This window comes from Cervus canadensis, chromosome 26 (assembly GCF_019320065.1).
Source record: "Cervus canadensis isolate Bull #8, Minnesota chromosome 26, ASM1932006v1, whole genome shotgun sequence".
Taxonomy (NCBI): Eukaryota; Metazoa; Chordata; class Mammalia; order Artiodactyla; family Cervidae; genus Cervus; species Cervus canadensis.
Window position 1 is genome coordinate 23,881,833 of NC_057411.1, and position 17,592 is coordinate 23,899,424.

General features: G+C 36.4%; 1 protein-coding gene across 5 annotated transcripts in view; it reads left to right on the forward strand.

Moving 5' to 3' along the window:
- The window catches only part of SLC4A4 (solute carrier family 4 member 4), a 351,440-nt gene extending 334,889 nt beyond the window's left edge, over positions 1 to 16,551 (forward strand). For all 5 annotated transcript variants that reach the window (XM_043447564.1, XM_043447563.1, XM_043447565.1 and 2 more), the window contains exons 22-26: positions 2,426 to 2,599; positions 4,366 to 4,527; positions 8,498 to 8,594; positions 11,257 to 11,327; positions 12,019 to 16,551. In XM_043447564.1, the coding sequence (XP_043303499.1) occupies positions 2,426 to 2,599; positions 4,366 to 4,527; positions 8,498 to 8,594; positions 11,257 to 11,300 (477 nt within the window). In that variant the 3' untranslated portion in view covers positions 11,301 to 11,327; positions 12,019 to 16,551. The remainder of the gene's footprint in view (positions 1 to 2,425; positions 2,600 to 4,365; positions 4,528 to 8,497; positions 8,595 to 11,256; positions 11,328 to 12,018) is intronic.
- Positions 16,552 to 17,592: the final 1,041 nt, after the last annotated feature.

A 17,592-nucleotide genomic window follows, 5' to 3' on the forward strand; every position in this document is an offset into this window, starting at 1 on the left:
ACTTGATTTGCTTTTCCCATGGCTGAGATCACTGATCAAGAGTTTGGACCAATAAAAGGATCGAGTCAACATGGTTAATGTGCTACTTTTGTCAAAAACTTCAGTTTGTCGCATCTTGGGTAAAACTGGCCGCCTTTTTAAAAAATCGTTAAGGAAAACTTTGTAAGGGACTTTGTCTTTCAGTTGAGGTTTAATTTAATTGGCACCAGGAAACTGGAAGTACTGCTTTCTGGAGCCTTGTTAACTGTAGCCTTATTTAGCACTTAGTGATGTTTTAATGGAAAAGACTGCATGTCCTGTGAAGATCATAAAAATTTATTTAAACCCCTTTGTAATAATCCTTGTTTTCATTTATTGAATTTAGATTAATTTGATTTTAGAGTCCGATAGAGTGGCCAGAACTCCAAAAAGAGAAAGGCTATTTTATTGAGTAGAGTTCCTTGCTTAGAATTCTTCACCATTTCTATATTTATTACAAATACAAGGTGGTTCTTCATAGATTGGACTAGAAGAATGTGAATGTGGATTTATTTCATGAATGTCCATGAAATTCCTGAGAAGTATAAATGTGTAAAAATATTTTTACCTAACATAGTAAATATTCTTTCTTACTTTAAATGGAAAAATGAAACAAACATGGTCCCCAAACAAATAGTTCATATTTTTGTTTGGCCTAAATAAGTCAGTTTAGATCAAAAGTTTGATTTATGTGTTCTAGATGTATAATCAATGGTTGGAGCTACATGCTTATTAAGTCAAACAGAAAGGAAAAAAAAATCAGTGAATTTATAACAGTAGGGGAAAAAAGATCACTTGCCGAAAGGACAGCTAGTGGATTTTTAAAATTCTACTGTGGTACTGCCCTATTGCCGTTTCTCTTAACTTTTTCTCTTGACTCTCCCTCTTTTATTTTTATTTATTTATTATTTTGGCCATACTGTGCAGCTTGTGGGATCTTAGTTCCTCTACCAGGGATTGAACCTGTGCCCTCTGCAGTGAAGGCTCAGAGAACTACCCCTGGACCCCCAGGGAATTCCCAACTCTTCTTCTTTTAGACCTTTTTTGGCAAGATTCGAGTTAGTAAAAAATTTTGTTACCTCAATCTTCATAGGTGGGACTGCTCCTATCAGTCAAAAATAACTTTGGAGGAAGGAAGAAAACTCTTTAAATAGGAAATCACTTCAGGGAAGATTGTGATAGCCTATTTACTTTACGTTTTCCCCTTTTCTCTAGAGAGAAAGTAGAGATACTATTTCAGAGTTCTTATTAAATGGTTGTTCAATTCAGCAGATGTTTAGTAAGCATCTTCCATGTGAAAATTCCTATGATAGGTATTTAAATATCATCCTTATTATCATCATTGATGTAAACTCAGCAGTTATCCTTTGAACCACAACACCTGGCACATAGGTGCTCAGTAGTCATTTTAATACCTGTTTATACATAACAGTGTGCTAGCCTTTCCTAGATCAGGTATCTAGTTGTTGGTGATCTGAAAGTCACTATGATATTCACATGGCTTTTCTCTGGGAAATGGTAATTTATTGCTGAATATATTAGTGAAATTATGCCATAGATAAATAATGTGAAATTTATGAAAATACCAGTGCATTCCCATTTTCAGGTCAGATGCTTCTTTTATATCCTTTTAAGTATATTCAATACTTAAAACAGTATTGAAATATACATGATACATAGCATCTCCTCTTCTTTTCAGATAAGACAGCTTAGGCACAGCTAACACATGAGTTCGCTATCTTCCTTCAAAACGTTATTAGTAGCATAGACCCAGGCACTTCTCTCCTAAGGTGTAGACAGTATATGTAGAAAATAGGAGCTGAGGACTTCCTTGGTGGTCCAGTGGTTAAGAATCTGCCTGCCAGTGCAGGGGACATGGGTTCGATCCCTGCTCTGGGAAGATCCCACATGCTGTGGAGCAACTAAGCCTGCACACCACATCTATGAGAGTGTGCTCCAGAGCTGGCAAGCCATGACAAGAGAAGCCACTGCTCACTGCAACCAAGGAAGTTCATGCACAGCAATGAAGACCCAGCACAACCAAAAATAAATAAAGTGTAAAAAAATGAAAGGAAAACTCCAAGATCTTTAAAAAAAAAAAAATGTAGGAGATGAGCATCTTGAGTTTATATTTGACTTTGAGACTTTATCCTTTAGTGGCCACTTTGTCTCATATTGTCCTCTAGCTGCCTAACTTTCCTGCAAAGTAACAAAAACCGGAGTCATACTATGTCTTACTGTGTGAGATGATGCTTCTTCTCTTCCTGACCAGTGTCCTCTAACAAGGTCCCTGCTTGCCTAAAATATAGACTATAAAGCACCAGTGGTTAGTTAGACGGAAAGAAATGACTTGGTGCGTCAGCCCTTGCAGTAATGTGCTTGTCCTCTCCTTCCCTTTTCTCCCCAGTTCATGGATCGTCTGAAGCTGCTCCTGATGCCTCTGAAGCATCAGCCTGACTTCATCTACCTGCGCCACGTGCCGCTGCGGCGAGTGCACTTGTTCACTTTCCTGCAGGTGCTCTGTCTAGCCTTGCTCTGGATCCTCAAGTCCACCGTGGCTGCTATCATCTTTCCAGTCATGGTAGGGATTGTTCTGATTGAACCCACCCGTGAGATCACACCAACATCGTGTAGTTATTGTAATATTGATGACACATGTGTCTTTTATGGATAGTTCCAGTTTTTTTTGTTTGTTTGTTTTGTTTTTTTTGAGTTTTGACCTAATCAGTTTGGTGGGTTATAACTCAAGGTTCCTAGGACTCTGGTTGTCTAGGCTGGACCTTGTAGTCGGCTGAGCTCAGGTCCTGGCTCTGGTTCATGCTGGCCCCTGAATTTCCCTGAGCCCCCATTAACTCATCAGTAAAATGAGAATGGCATCTTTGTTTTATTTGTGCATCAATAATGAATATAAAGTGGATAGCACAATGCCTGACACGTGGTAGACACAAGTACACATGACATTAATTAGTTTTAAAATATTGCTGTACATTGGAGTCAATCAGAATATACTTCAGGCACACTTCAGGTCAAATAATAGAGGACCAGTTTGGCAACTTATAAGAGGTCAATGAGTGAATTAGAAGAAATGGAGAGAGAAGCTTAGTTTTTGAAGCTCTTCAAATTTGTATCATGCTAAGTTGAAGGGTAAGTCTGGGCTCTCCTCGCCACATTATGATGTGAAGGAAGGTGAAATAGCTAATGTTCAACTCTGAATCACAAATGAAGAAGGACATAAGGAAATGCTAGCTCTGTATTTGACTTCATCACTGAATTTGTGTGTGTGGGAAATAATGCTATGTTAGCTTTGCTTTTTTTTTTCTTTTTTTCTTTTTAATTAAGTTGTTATTTCTCTAAGAGATGCAGAGGCTGACATAGAGCATAATATAAAGACAACTGTTAGTTTGAAGTAGAGTCAGGACTTCCGGGTCCTACTGCATATTAATTTTACTGTTGAGCAAAAGCATCTTTAATATACCTCAAGAGCAGTTCATAAAATCAAAGATACAAAGCTCAAGAGTCCTAGGGTTCGAGTTAGAAAGCTGGAACCTTTTGTATTCTCCCATTATCTGGCTTTGTGATCTTGGATAACCTATGTATGTCCCTAAGCTTCAGTTTTCTCTGCTTTTAGGTCAGAGGTATTAACATCTACCTTTTGGGTTGGTCGTCATGGGAATAAATGAGAAAATATTTTCTAAGAGTTTACCACAGTGTCTGACTAAGGGTAAATATTCAGTTAAAGGTGGTGATTGATATCACCCCATTGGAATAAATGGTCTGAGCAAACTAAGTACTCCCCCATTATTTTTTTTTTTTTCATTTATTTTCATTAGTTGGAGGCTAATTACTTTACAATATTGTAGTGGGTTTTGTCATACATTGACATGAATCAGCCATGACTCCCCCATTATTAATATTTTGGAGATGTCTCTATGAACTGTGCATTGTACAGATTTTTTGACTTTCAAAAACCTGTATAATGTTTTAATTTTGAACAATTAGCAACCATATGCAGGCTATTTTTCCTTTGAAACTTTATTTTATTAGAAATCTGACATGGAAGAAAATGCTTTAGAAAATAATGCTTTCACACAGAAATTCCAAATGGAGGGATCACACATGACAGTGAACAAAATTAAGTGAGCCAAAGTAAGACTTCTATGAACCAACTTTCCCCGTGAAGAAAATGTTTATGGTCCCCTTAATATAAGTCCATACAAGCCAGACAAGTTCTGTCATACTTCAGCCTTGTACAAAAACGTTTCTACTGGTTTTGGTAGAGCAGTATTAATACGCACTCAGACTTCTCTGACATGCATTCTTTCCTACCCTTTATATCTGTCCTTCCAGATCTTGGCACTTGTAGCTGTCAGAAAAGGCATGGACTACCTCTTCTCCCAGCACGACCTCAGCTTCCTCGATGATGTCATTCCAGAAAAGGATAAGAAAAAGAAGGAGGATGAGAAGAAAAAGAAGAAGAAGAAAGGAAGTCTGGACAGTGACAATGATGATGTAAGGGGCTTTCTAAAATTCCGAAGTAAAATTCCAAAGTTGGTTAAACAAATGTGAAAATTGTAATTTTTTTTTTTTAACCCTTCTGTGCGATGTATGTCTGGTTATTCTCTTTGTCATTTTTCACCTTCCTTTGCTGTTTATTTTCTTTCTTTGTTTTTTAAAAATATTTTCTGAAATCTTCTGTAACTGCGAATATGCTAATAATGATATAATGACTTCTGAAAAATCAAGCCCACCATATTTAAAAAACTTTAATCTCTGATCACCTAGATAAAAAAAAAGGAAGCTTGCTTCATAGCTATAAAATGTATTGGGTTTATTATTGATAACCCAGGATTTAAATTTGAGATAATAACTCAGTTTTATATAATTTTAAGCCTGATGAGGACAAATGCTTGGTGACCTCCCCTCCTTGATTTCTGTATCTACTTGAGTGGGCCCTCAAAAAAGCTTCTCAGCTATTTTATTTATCCTTGCATTGGACTTTGACATAATTTTTAAAACTTTATTGGGGTATAGTTGCTTTACAATGTTGTGTTAGTTTCTGCGAGACAATGAAGTGAGTCAGCTATATGCATACATACAGCCCCTCCCTCTTGGACCTCCCGCCCAGCCCATCCGTCTAGGTCATCTGAGAGCACCAAGCTGAATTCCCTGTGCCATCCGGCAAGTTCTCACTAGCTGTTTGTTTCACACATGGGAGTGTATGTCTGTCTGTCTTACTCCCAATCTGTCCCACGCTCCCTTGGCCACACTGTGTCCACATGTCCGTTCTTTACTTCTGCATCACTGTTCCTGCCCTGTGAGTAGGTTCGTCTGTACCATTTTCTAGATTCCACACATTGCGTTAATATATGATATGCTATTTGTTTGTTTCTCTCTGACTTCACTCTGTATACAGACTAGGTCCATCCATGTCTCTTCAGATGACCCAACTTTGTTCCTTTTTCTGGCTTAGTAATATTCCATTTTACGTATGTACTACGTCTTCTTTATCCATTCATCTGTCTGGGCATTTAGGTTGCTTCCATGGCCTGGCTATTGTAAATAGTGCTGCAGTAATGAACATTGGGATGCATGTGTCTTTTTGAATTATGGTTTTCTCAGGGTATAGTCCCAGTAGTGAGATTGCTGAGTCATAGCGCAATTTGAGATTGCTTTTCTGTAACCCTTCAATAAAATGGAAAGGAAATTGGCATTTGGGGTCTTTTTACATAATTATAATAGTCAGTCTTGTAATTTAGGTGATCCTCTTGCAATCGTATGACTAAGCTAAAGAATAAAATCATTGTCCACTTTTTAGGAAAATATTTCACAGAAATCTTGGTGTTTCAGTAGAGTCTGTAATCAGGACTGGGAGAAAATCTGGGATTTGCTTTTCTTTCACACACACACACACACTCACACAAGTAGCTTATTTCAATAGCTTTCTGAAAGGACAGCCAAAATGACACCTTTTACATGAAGATTTGTAGATTTGTTCTAGGTTTTACACAGTGCAGTATCCCCACTCTAATGGAATCCCCAGTATCCTTCTAACATGAGTCTTGTTAGTTTTTGTTGTCTGGTCTGTACTTGATCATTTTGATGGATCAGGCATACCTTGTCCTTAATTGCCAAAACAGCTCTTTACTTTTGTTCCTGTTCTACGGATGAGGAACTTCAGACTGAGAAATGTTAAGTCATTTTTCTAAGCATACACATATTGGCAAAAGCAAAGCTCTCGTCCAGGCCTGTCTGGTTATTTTCGATTGGTCAAGCTGTCTGATATTGTATTCCTTTTGGAGAACTTGGAAAGAGTACAGCGAAGGAAGGCAACAGATGAAATTGGATTTCAGATAAATTGATCCAATAAGAAAAGGCTAAATACATGAGGCACATTTAGCTAAAGAGAAAAGGAGTCTGAGGGAGCTTTTGTGACCGTCGTCATCCATCTTCAATGAGAACAGGTGTATAGATTTTCTGTTTCCAATGATGACAGAAAAAGAGAGAATGTGCTTAAACTGCAGCACAGATTAAGATGCAGTGTTAACAAGAACGATGCGTTTACACATTGAATAGAAATCAAATTTTGAAATAAATGTCTAGGCTACTCAAGGCAAAGAAAAGATTGCCTGAAATACTGAGATAATTAAAGCAGTATTTCATCTTGAATTTTCAAGACCAGTACCTCAGTTTACGTACATGGACACCAAACTTAAAATTCATTGCATGTTACAAATGTATGAAATAATTTTATGGAATCATCTTCTCTAATGAATTTTAAGGGAAAAATAGTAATAAAATATCTACTTTTAAGAATGTTTTAAATTTAGCACTCTCTAATGTCGGAGGTTGGATCAAATGAGCTCCTGAGACAGTCTTCTAATTCTTAGATTTTATTTTCAGCAAATCACATTTTATTTAAGCAGTGCTATTCTTTTACTAACAATATTTATCATTTTCAATCCACATTTCCAACAGATTTCTTGAAGATAATGTGTACTATGTGTTTCTTTTCCTCTTTCTCCTCTTTCCCCTACCCCCTTACCCCCACAAAACACAAACAAACAAGCTTATATATGTATCCTAGACACTGAATCCAGCCAGAGTATATCTGTGCCATAAGTTCTGAGTATTGAGCCCATTATTGGGGATTCTCCATTTGAAATGTGGCTTTCCTGATGTTCACTTGGTCATTGTGTGGTTTGGCATCCATGGATATAGGGAGCTAAACGAGGGTATGAGAATTCCAACTCTAATATTTGTGAGCAAAAGTAGTGAAAATTATGGCTTGCCCACTTTTGAGCCACTCAGTCATTTTTGAACCCACCCATTAGGCTATGTATGATTAAGGGTGAGCTGCCAATCTTTTCATCTATAAATGCTATTATTTGGGGGAACTTTGAAATACTGTACCAAAACCTGTTCTTGACATTTTCATTTTTTTTTCAACTCCAGTGCATATTTTAATCTTTTGAAATATTTTAATTCAATATTTTAATTTAATATTTAAGGCTCATTATCCTCTTTACATTTATCATAAAGGAATTTTCTATATGTGTAGTAGTTTTATGATAAGATTTGTTTTTTATTTTCTTTAATCCCTAGTTCCCATTTTTCCCCTTTCAACTAAATGTCATCTCCTCGGTACTTTCAGTGAAGAGCTGAATTCCATCTTTTGGGTTCAGGCATAGCCATGGATTCAGTATAATGAATCCTGAAAAACAGTAAAGTGTTAATCCTATAGAAATCTGTTACAGTTTTGTTTGGCTTAAGTGGTCCGTTCTTTAAGAAGCTTCACGATTTTTTATTTTGGTGATGCTTCTTTTCTGCTTATCTGACCATCTCAGGCACCTTCCTTTTGACTTTATCTTCTCATGTTTTGCTAAATTTCCAAATATGTTTGGAATAAGCTAGTGAAGATGAACCTTTATGTACAAAATAGTTTTGATAGAGTATTACAGTAAGGGACGGAGGGTTATTTTCAAGTCTATATGGATGACTCTTTGGGAGTGAATATTAGAAAAAGTATTCTTATGTGTCTTGGAAGGAAAGATAAGTCATCATTTTCCTGGGGGTAGTGTTGGAAAGCATAAATGAAACAAAATTTCAAGAACATATAGTTTAGGAAGTCTCCTAAATTTAATCTTTCACACTTAACTGTTTGTTTCAAAGACACATACAGTTAACCCATAAATATTTGATTGTGAATCCAGCTTATGGAAAACTTTACAATTGTTTTCATTTGTGGTGGGCTCCATTTGTGTGGTTCTAGTTTTAACTGACTTAATTCCCTTAACCTAGAAGAAAGGAAAATAAGTGTGATGGGAAGATGCCATAGGACTTGAAAAGTCAGCAGAGAAGTGATTGTATCTAAGGCTGTTCTCCTTGGTACAGTGTAAATGATAATGTGATAGGTTTAATCCATCCTGGGAGGTCTGTGTAGTAAAAACTTTCTAAAAACTGTTGTAAATTTCTTTCACAGTCTGACTGCCCATACTCAGAAAAAGTTCCAAGTATTAAAATTCCAATGGACATCATGGAACAGCAACCTTTCCTAAGTGATAGCAAACCTTCCGACAGTGAGTAGAACTAACTTCTTGCATGCCGGCTGGAATATGATTTGCACTTTACAGAGAAAAAACTTAAGGACTGTCATCTCCATTCACTTCCCCTGTTTTCTTTTTTCTTTTTTCCTATGTGCAGATTTATACTTAATTATTATGAAATTTCATTTTTACATTCCTTGATCTTTATTCTTTACTTTTTCCTTTTATCTGTAACCATTTAAGTTTTTATTTGTTTGTCTTTTCTCTGATCCAAGTCATCGCCAGTTTCTTTGAATTGCTAAACTCATAACCATGTTTTTAATTGATTTCCTTTTTTTCTGCTGGTATGTAGAATGGCAGCTTCTAGTACTACCTCACTGTCTGTTACTGTTTGTCTTCCTTAGGTTTCCACCAATGATCAAATCAGTTCAAAAGAGAGATTGCATCGTGGGTTTCTCAAAGATCAATGAGTCAATTGTTAATACTGAGAATTTGGCATAAATGTTATTTCAATTCAATTGGCAATCATTAAATATTACTACCCATCTTTGGGTATAGCCTATAAGATATTTTCATTTTCTTCCTAATTTCTTCATTCTCCTTCTGCTATTTCAAAATCATCTTTGTAATTATACTGGTCTTTCTGGGAGTAATAGCCTGGTGGTAAAGGTGTAATGATTTTTGACATGTCATCTTCTTTTTTTTTTGTAATTAACAGGCCAGTTGAAAAGGGTGAACACTTTTGTAGTAACATTACTGACTATTTCAAGCTTTTTCAATAGCAAGTACCAATTGCCTCCACACTATTTTGAGTTTTCATTTGAAGAAAACATACTCTTTTAGCTCCAGATGCACTTCAGCGTATCCTGATCTGTTACAGGAGAAGACAGTTGAAGCATTTTTATTTCTATTTGACAGTGCTATTTCAGCTTCAATAAGAAGTTACCAAGAAAAGTTTGAAATGAATGAATATTTATGGAAAATGGGTATTTTAATTATCTCTTGGTGTTTATCACAAAGCTCAGCAGCTTAAAACAACAGACCTGGATCTCCTCACATAGTTCCTGATGTTTAGGAGCCACTGGTTTGATGATTCTGGCTCAAGGGCTCTCTTGAGGGGGCAACTCTCAAGCTCTTTTCTGGGTCTAAGTCTGAAGGCTTGACCAGAATTGGGGATCCACGTCCAGGCTCAGCACAGGGCAGTTGGCAGGAGATTTTAGTTCCTTGGCTCATGGATATCTGCTAGGGCTGTCCCTGCCATGGCTGCCAGCGATAACAGAGGAAGAAACCAGAACAGAAGCTGCAGTCTTTTATAATAACGTCTCAGGAGTGCTGTACCCTCTCCTGAGCATACTCTATGGTTACACAAACCAACCCTGGTACATTGTTGGGAGGAATTATATAAGGACATGAATACCAGAAGGTAGGCAGCATTGGTGGAGAAGGAAATGGCCGCCCACTCCAGTGTTCTTGCCTGGAGAATCCCAGGGACAGGGACACCTGGTGGGCTGTGGGGTCGAACAGAGTCGGACACGACTGAAGTGACTTAGCAGCAGCAGGCAGCATTGGGAGCCATCTTGGAGACTGGTTCCCACACTGGTTTGAAGAAAAGAGAATTAAAGCAGTCTCACCTTTGGTGTCCAATCTGTAATCTGTGACTGAGACTACTTTCTTCTCGATCCTATCAGCAACATTTAGTTGAATATTTTTTTTTAAGTTCAAGCTCCCCAAACCATTATTTGGTTTCATTTTTCATTTCCAGAGCATTAAAGAACAAAAAGAGACTGTAGAAGTCTTCTATTGGCATCATGACCTGGCACACCTCTTCCAAATACAATTTTAAAACCACTTTTAAAAAATCAGAGTGGTGGCTCAGAATGTAAAGAATCTGCCTACAGTGCAGAAGACCTGGGTTCATCCCTGGGTCAGGAAGATCCCCTCGAGAAGGGAATGGCTGCTCACTCCAGAATTCTTGCCTGGAGAATTCAATGGACAAAGGAGCCTGGTGGGCCCCAGTTCAAGGGGTAACAAAGAGTCAGGCATGCCTGAGTGACTGACACTTTTACTTCACACTTTTAAAAAAAATCACCAGATAGAATTTGAGGCTCCTGGAAAAAGTGTATGGCAGATTGATTATTTATTGCTAGTTGTTCTTCATTTTCTCAAAAACCTTTAAAAGGGTATTTTGAAAGTAGTGGATATGACATGAGAAATTTACTTAAGCAAAATACCCATGATCATTCTGAAATCTTTTCTAGTATCATATAAATCCATGAAAGAACAAAATTGATAGTGGATTTGCAGTAGAAGCAAGTTCCTCAAAATCTTTATTTTACCCCCATGAATAGTAGCAGGACAAAGTTGTGAACGCTAAAGATGGCAGGAAACCCAAGGGCAAAGACTTAGGCATTCAGTAGATGTTATCATCCTCTAAAAATTCTTTAGCTTGCCCTCTCACTGAAAGCAACAGTGGCCCATCCCAGAAAACCTAGAATAAAGGAAACTGAGTGATTTTGTCTTCATCACACTACTTAGATTCTTGATACAGTGTTTATTTAAATCATGTAAACTTGTCTTTCTTACTATTTCCAGTTGTGAAAGATGTATCCAATTTTTGTAAAGACTTAAAAATTTTTTCCTTCTAGTGTTATACTTTACCAATGACTATTTATGATTAAAAAATTTTTCTTTTTAGGAGAAAGATCACCAACATTCCTTGAACGCCATACATCATGCTGATAAAATTCCTTTCCTCGGTATGCCAAGGTAAAGGACAGCCCAGTATCTTTCGTTGTTCTGTGGGGTGATTGCCCTGCAGACATGGAATCAATGGCAGGTTATTGGCAGGACACCCTGTTCTCCATCCTCCCTACAAATTTATCTTAGAAAAATTACCAAGACGTCAGACCTCATCCAAGCTTTTACTGGTAGAAAACATTCTAAGAGACCTATTCCACCTACTCTTAGAAATAATGAAATCTTTCAGGATCGTTAAAGTCCAGGATCATACCAGTGTCATCTCTGATTTGAGGGTAGCTGGCATTTCCTGGTGGTTCTTCTCCAGTAGTTTCCTTCCTTTTTAACACAGCTCTAGAGATTTCAGATCCTCCTTGATTTTCAAAATCGTGAAATCTCTGAGTATTTTTCACATCAGTCTTTTTGTCCTTTAACTCCTGACAGCGTCAGCTACCTGGTAGTTCTTTCTAAGTTGTTGGCTTTTTCTCTAACCTAGGTATGAGAACTTTTGAAACTCTTACTTGAATTTCTTAACTCCCATTTGGTAACTTCATCCCATTTTTAAAGTGTTTATTTTTAATACAGAAGGAGGAGATAAGTATTTAAAGAGAACAAAGAAGGACCCACTTGACTTCTGTACAACGCATAAACATTTGACAGATGGTAAAGGAATTCTGTTGTACTTACTATTTCCTTTTTTTTTCTTTTTCTTTTCCTCTAGTCCTCCTAGAACTCCAGTAAAAGTCGTGCCTCAAATTAGAATAGAACTTGAGCCTGAAGACAATGATTACTTCTGGAGGAGCAAGGGAACAGAAACTACATTGTAACCTGTTTGTCTTTCTTAAAACTGACCGTTTTTGTTGTTTATGTTCTCGTTTTTTGTCTGATTATTTTTTAATTTTTGTTTTCTTTTGGTTTTTGGTCACTGGCCAAACACTACAGCTCCCTCTCTGCTTCTCTCTTGCATAGGTTAAAATCCAGACAGTAGTGCACCATTCCTTAAAAACAACATCTGAAGAACCCCTTTTTGTTCCTACACTTTCAGATGTGTCCTCTGACAACCAAATTCCTCTGTCACTCAAGACATGCACAGACCCTGTCATTTTCCTTTATTGAGCAGAGGGCAAAAGCATTAAGGATTTTATAACACCTTTTATTAAAATATTGAAGGAACTTCCAACATTAGCTTTGGAGCTGTGCTTACCGGCTTGTGTTTCTGTCTGGTCGAACAAACCTTGACCTCCAGACAGTCCCTTCTTGCTTGTATTGCTCTCCAGGACTGGAAAACGTGCTGCTATTCTAACTTGCTCTTGCTTTTAAACCCTAATCTTAGAATTATCAAAAGAAGGAAAACTAAAGGTACTTTATTCCCATTAGAGAAACTATTGCCATCATTGTAGCAAGTGCTGGAATGTCCCTTTTTTCCTATGCAAACTTTTTTTAACCCTTTAATGAACTTATCTGTTGAGTACATTGAAAAATATTTTTCTTCCTAGATTTTGTTGTTTAAATTATGGGGCCTAACCTGCAACTTATTTTTTGTCAATTTTTTAAACTTTTTTTTAATTACTGTAAAGAAAATGAATTTTTCCTGCAGCAGGAAACATAGTTTTGAGTAGTTCTACCTCTTATTTGTAGCTGCCAGGCTTTCTGTAAAAATTGTATTGTATATAATGTGATTTTTACACACACACACACACACACACACATACACACACCATCTCTAGGGTATGCCTGAGGGCTAGATTGGACTAAAAACACCATGTTTCTGAGCATCCATTTTTCCCTTTCTTTAAGAGAAATTTAACTGTTCTATGAAGGAGATTGGGGGAGGAGGGAGACGCTCCTTTGTAATGGGAATAACTGATGTTTTGATAATAGTATCCAGGCACAGATGCTGATGGTATTACCATGTCAGTGTCCTATGCAGTATTGTTAGACTTCTTTTCATTTGGAAAATATTTGTGTGTTTGTGTATGTGCTCTGTGTGTGGCTGGTGCACATATGTGCAAAGTTAGAACGAGACAGAGTTATGGTAGGGAAAAGGCAAAGTTACTAGCCTCTTGTGTCAGTTTTTATAAAATCCAAACCACTTATGAAAAATCTATCAGAGGTCCAAGAGATTTACCATTATGCAAATGAGGGTAAATATATTTTATTACCCAGATAGCAGTCACTATCACTGATACAGTAACCCTTATTTACAATACAAAATCCATAAGACTATATAATAGACCATTTACACATTTAAAAAGTATTTATGGGAATGCAGATAGATCTCAGAGGTATTATATATGTATACATTTTAACAATACTCACATTGTCTTTAAGATTGAAAGGCAATTATTCTTTGTTATTGGGGCGTTTAGAATATATATGTCTATATATGTGTATATGTGTATTTCAAAGTACCATATTGAAAATTAGACAAATGAAAATTAGATCTTTTACCAAATTTAGCATGTTATCTAAATGTAATATCTTAATAGTCTGCATTATATATTATGAATTTACATTAAAAATAGCATTTTAAATGGTGAATCCATAATTTTGGATTCCTAAAACCATATTTGTGATGTATCCTGACTAAAACAGGTTATTGGAGGAGTACTAGAAGCAGAATGAAACCACTTATTTTGGTTTCATAATATGTACATATTGCCTCCCACTCATTCTTATATTAATTAAATTATAATTCTGTCCTTTTGAAATTTTCATTATAAAAATTTTATTGTCCTAAATTAACTGTTAGTTTTATAGTATCTGATAATCTTAAAACTTTTAATTTTATACAAAATAGACATAAATGACCTACAATTTTTTCATTAAAATGAAGGTGGCAGAATAAATGTTATTTGTTAAAATCTCACGTGCCAAATTTTGGCATCATGTTTGTATTTAGAGCTGTCCTTAAAATGATGATATTATCTTGTTTTTCATTATCCTAATTTAAAACTGTATGAAGCTTTTCTCTGTCTTTCTTATGGGAGCATTGATGAAATGTTTAAATGCCATGCATATTAAGATTAGCCTAACCTAGGATCTTGTTAAATTAAAGACACATTTGTTCACTTTTATATTCTAGATAGAATAATTTATATTTCTGATCATGAATCAAGTATCTGAGGATTCGTGTCCCTTTCTGTCCCTTTCAGAGAACTCCTGAAGCAACTTAACTCAGTATTTCAGCCATTGAATAGATAAAGCTACCTGTACCTTCATTTATTACCCATATTCTGTGACGGAAGGTTGATACTCATGAATGCAGAGAAGCACCTTGTGTTTGCTAAAAGGAATAGTTAGTATCAAATCTTTTCAATATTTTGGAACCTAGGGAAGTATTTTAAAAATCACTTACTTTCAGAGGAGCACAAGTAGTTACCAACCTAACAAACCAACCAACCCTGAGGTCCACACAGAGCTACCAAATTATCTGTATTTTAACTGAACGTGGGCTTCCCTGGTAGCTCAGATGGTAAAGAATCTACCTGCAATGCAGGAGACCTGGGTTCAGTCCCTAGGTTTGGAAGATCCCCTGCCTGGAGAAGGGAACGGCTGCCCACTCCCAGTATTCTGGCCTGCAGAATTCCATGGACTGTATAGTCCATGGTGTTGCAAAGAGTCGGACACGACTGAGCGACTTACCCTTTCACTAACTGAATGTACTATCAAAGAACTAAAGCAGATTTTGGGGTGGTTTTGTTTTTATGTAAACTGGACACACAGAATACAATAGTAAATTTGTTTTACCAAGTGTTTCTCCCTGATGTAAACACAGAGATAAAAGGTTTATGTTGTTAGAATAAAGGACTAAGGGTACATGCAGATTTGTTAAAAGTCCTATGGTTGTACTGACTCAGTGTTGGAAGGAGAGCATCTGCTTTGTCAGAGCATGAAGACTTGCGGTCTTGCATTGGAAAGATGTTTTAGAGACACTGTTTTCCTGGATAAAATATGTATTTTAGTAGATGTAGATGTATTTAGTAGATGTATTACATCTACTATGTAAAATAATGATTAAGTTGGGATCCTAATTGTTTTGTGTGCCGTAATGGGTACAGTTCCTGCCTCTTTTTCCAGTCAGGCAGTGGAGTAGGGTAGGGGGGTGGAGGAAGTCAGAGAAGTAGGAAGACAAACCTTCTCTAGTCAGCCCCCAACCAATTCAAAGAATGGAGAGAAGAGAAACAATTGTCTGCCATCAGAAATTCAGTTTGAATGTATTCTATGCACATGCACCAACACACACAGAGTAAATCTTTAATCAGCTATGTATTGGTGTTTAAAACAAAGAACGATTGTCTTCCAAGTTTTTGGTTCTTTTTTAAAAAACTGTGTTAAGTACTTGAAATGTGTTGACTGCTGACTATCTTTCAAAAACAAAAACAAAACCGTTTGAGTTGTATTACAGAGGTTGACATTGTGCAGGGATGGGACAAAGCTTTCTTCAGTCCTTTTCATACCACTTCATGATTTTGGTGCAGGAACTTGAGATGTTCTTGTTTATTCCATGAGATTTCATATCTACTCTTCACAGTATGAGCATGAAGCCCAGTGGCACCAAGTGGCTGAATACAATTGAATGATACTTTGCTTGGGCCTTGGGAGTTTTCAGATGATGATTTCATCGAGCTTCATTGTAGCCTGAAATAAAGAAGTTCTGTGATATATGCTAACCAGTCAAGTTGCTTTTTGACCAGAAATTTAGATATGTTCTATTTTTTGGCTCTCATTTTTTTGTGCTCTATGGGTACATACAAAAATCCTGAATTCTGTTTCTTAGGCAAATATTGCAACTCAGGGCTAAAGTCATCCAGTGAAACTTTTAGAGCCAGAAGTAACTTTGTCCCAGTCCTACAATGTGAAAAGAATGAATAGTTGCCTCTTTTTAGCCATTTTCATGGCTGGTACATATCCGTGCACATTACTTTTCAGAATCAATACGCACTTTCAGATATTCTTATTTTTATTCTCTTAAGTCTTTATTAACTTTGGAGAAATGATGCATCTTTTTATTTTAAATGAAGTAGATCAACATGGTGGAACAATGATAAAGAACAGAAAACATTTCAATATATTACTAATAATTTTTTTCCAATATAAAACCTAAAATTCCTATAACATTATAGTATTTTACAGTTTTATGAAGCTTTCTATTGTGACTTTTATGGAATTAAGAGATGAAGAAGATGAGATATTTTAGCATTTATATTTTTCAAAATTAAATGTATACTTAAATAAAGTAACTTTATGCATTTATGAGTGTCAAGTGCTTCTGTTCAACTTCTCAAATAATTATTAAGTGCCTGTTATTTTCCTCCTTTGGAAGATGTGGGAAATACAAAGATGAGTAAGTTCAAACCCCTGACCTCTGATTGCCTTTCATTACTCTAGGAAAGAGGATAAAATAGATGTCTAAATTATGTAAAATAAAAAATTGTAAGAATTATCTGTTCAAGTCTTAATGAAGGGCTATGATGCAAGGACTCAAAGCAAGAAAAAGTATGTCCACTAAGAGCAATGAAATGGTTTATTGAAAAGGTGACATTGTTATTCTTTAATATAGTTAGTGATATAGAAGATGAGTCTATATGTGATATTGATGTATATAGTCAATTCTCAAAGCAGAAAAATTGCTAAGCATAAGCACTTACTAAAAAGTATTCAAATTAAAATCCTGGAATGGTGCTCCATAGAAGATACATAATACATCCTCCCCAGGGTTCCATGTAATATTTACAACTGTCAAGGAAATTTCAGTTCAGCCCTAACTTATAATCAGAGAATGGTAGCGGGGTTGGGAGCAGATGTCAGGGGAACAAATAGGAGGGATGAAAAAGAACCATTGGTAGCAATAAGCAGTTACGTTTTTTAAAAAAGGTCATGACAGTTCAACATGACAAAAGTTATTTTTGTCAACCACAGCTTGACATTGGGACACTGGTTAAAACAGACTTTTAATCTGGAAACAATATAGAGACAGTGGCTCCGAGCATCTTGATAGTGGCGGTGACAGTGGACATAGGATGAGGTTTAAATTATATCACTGAGCTGGAAGCAGCAGCAGAAAACATACTCAGAATAGATCACAATATGGGAGAATTTGGTTTTTCAACATACCCACCAATGATGCAGTAAATGAGTCAAGAAATTAGGTTCACATTATGCTTAGCATGTTATGAAAAGGAAATGTGTACTTCAGCAACCCTTCATTACGCTGCCTGACCTACAGGAGAACAGGGAACTAACACACAGAAGCCTCTGAAATACCAAGCCATCTATACCAATGTCTAGAACC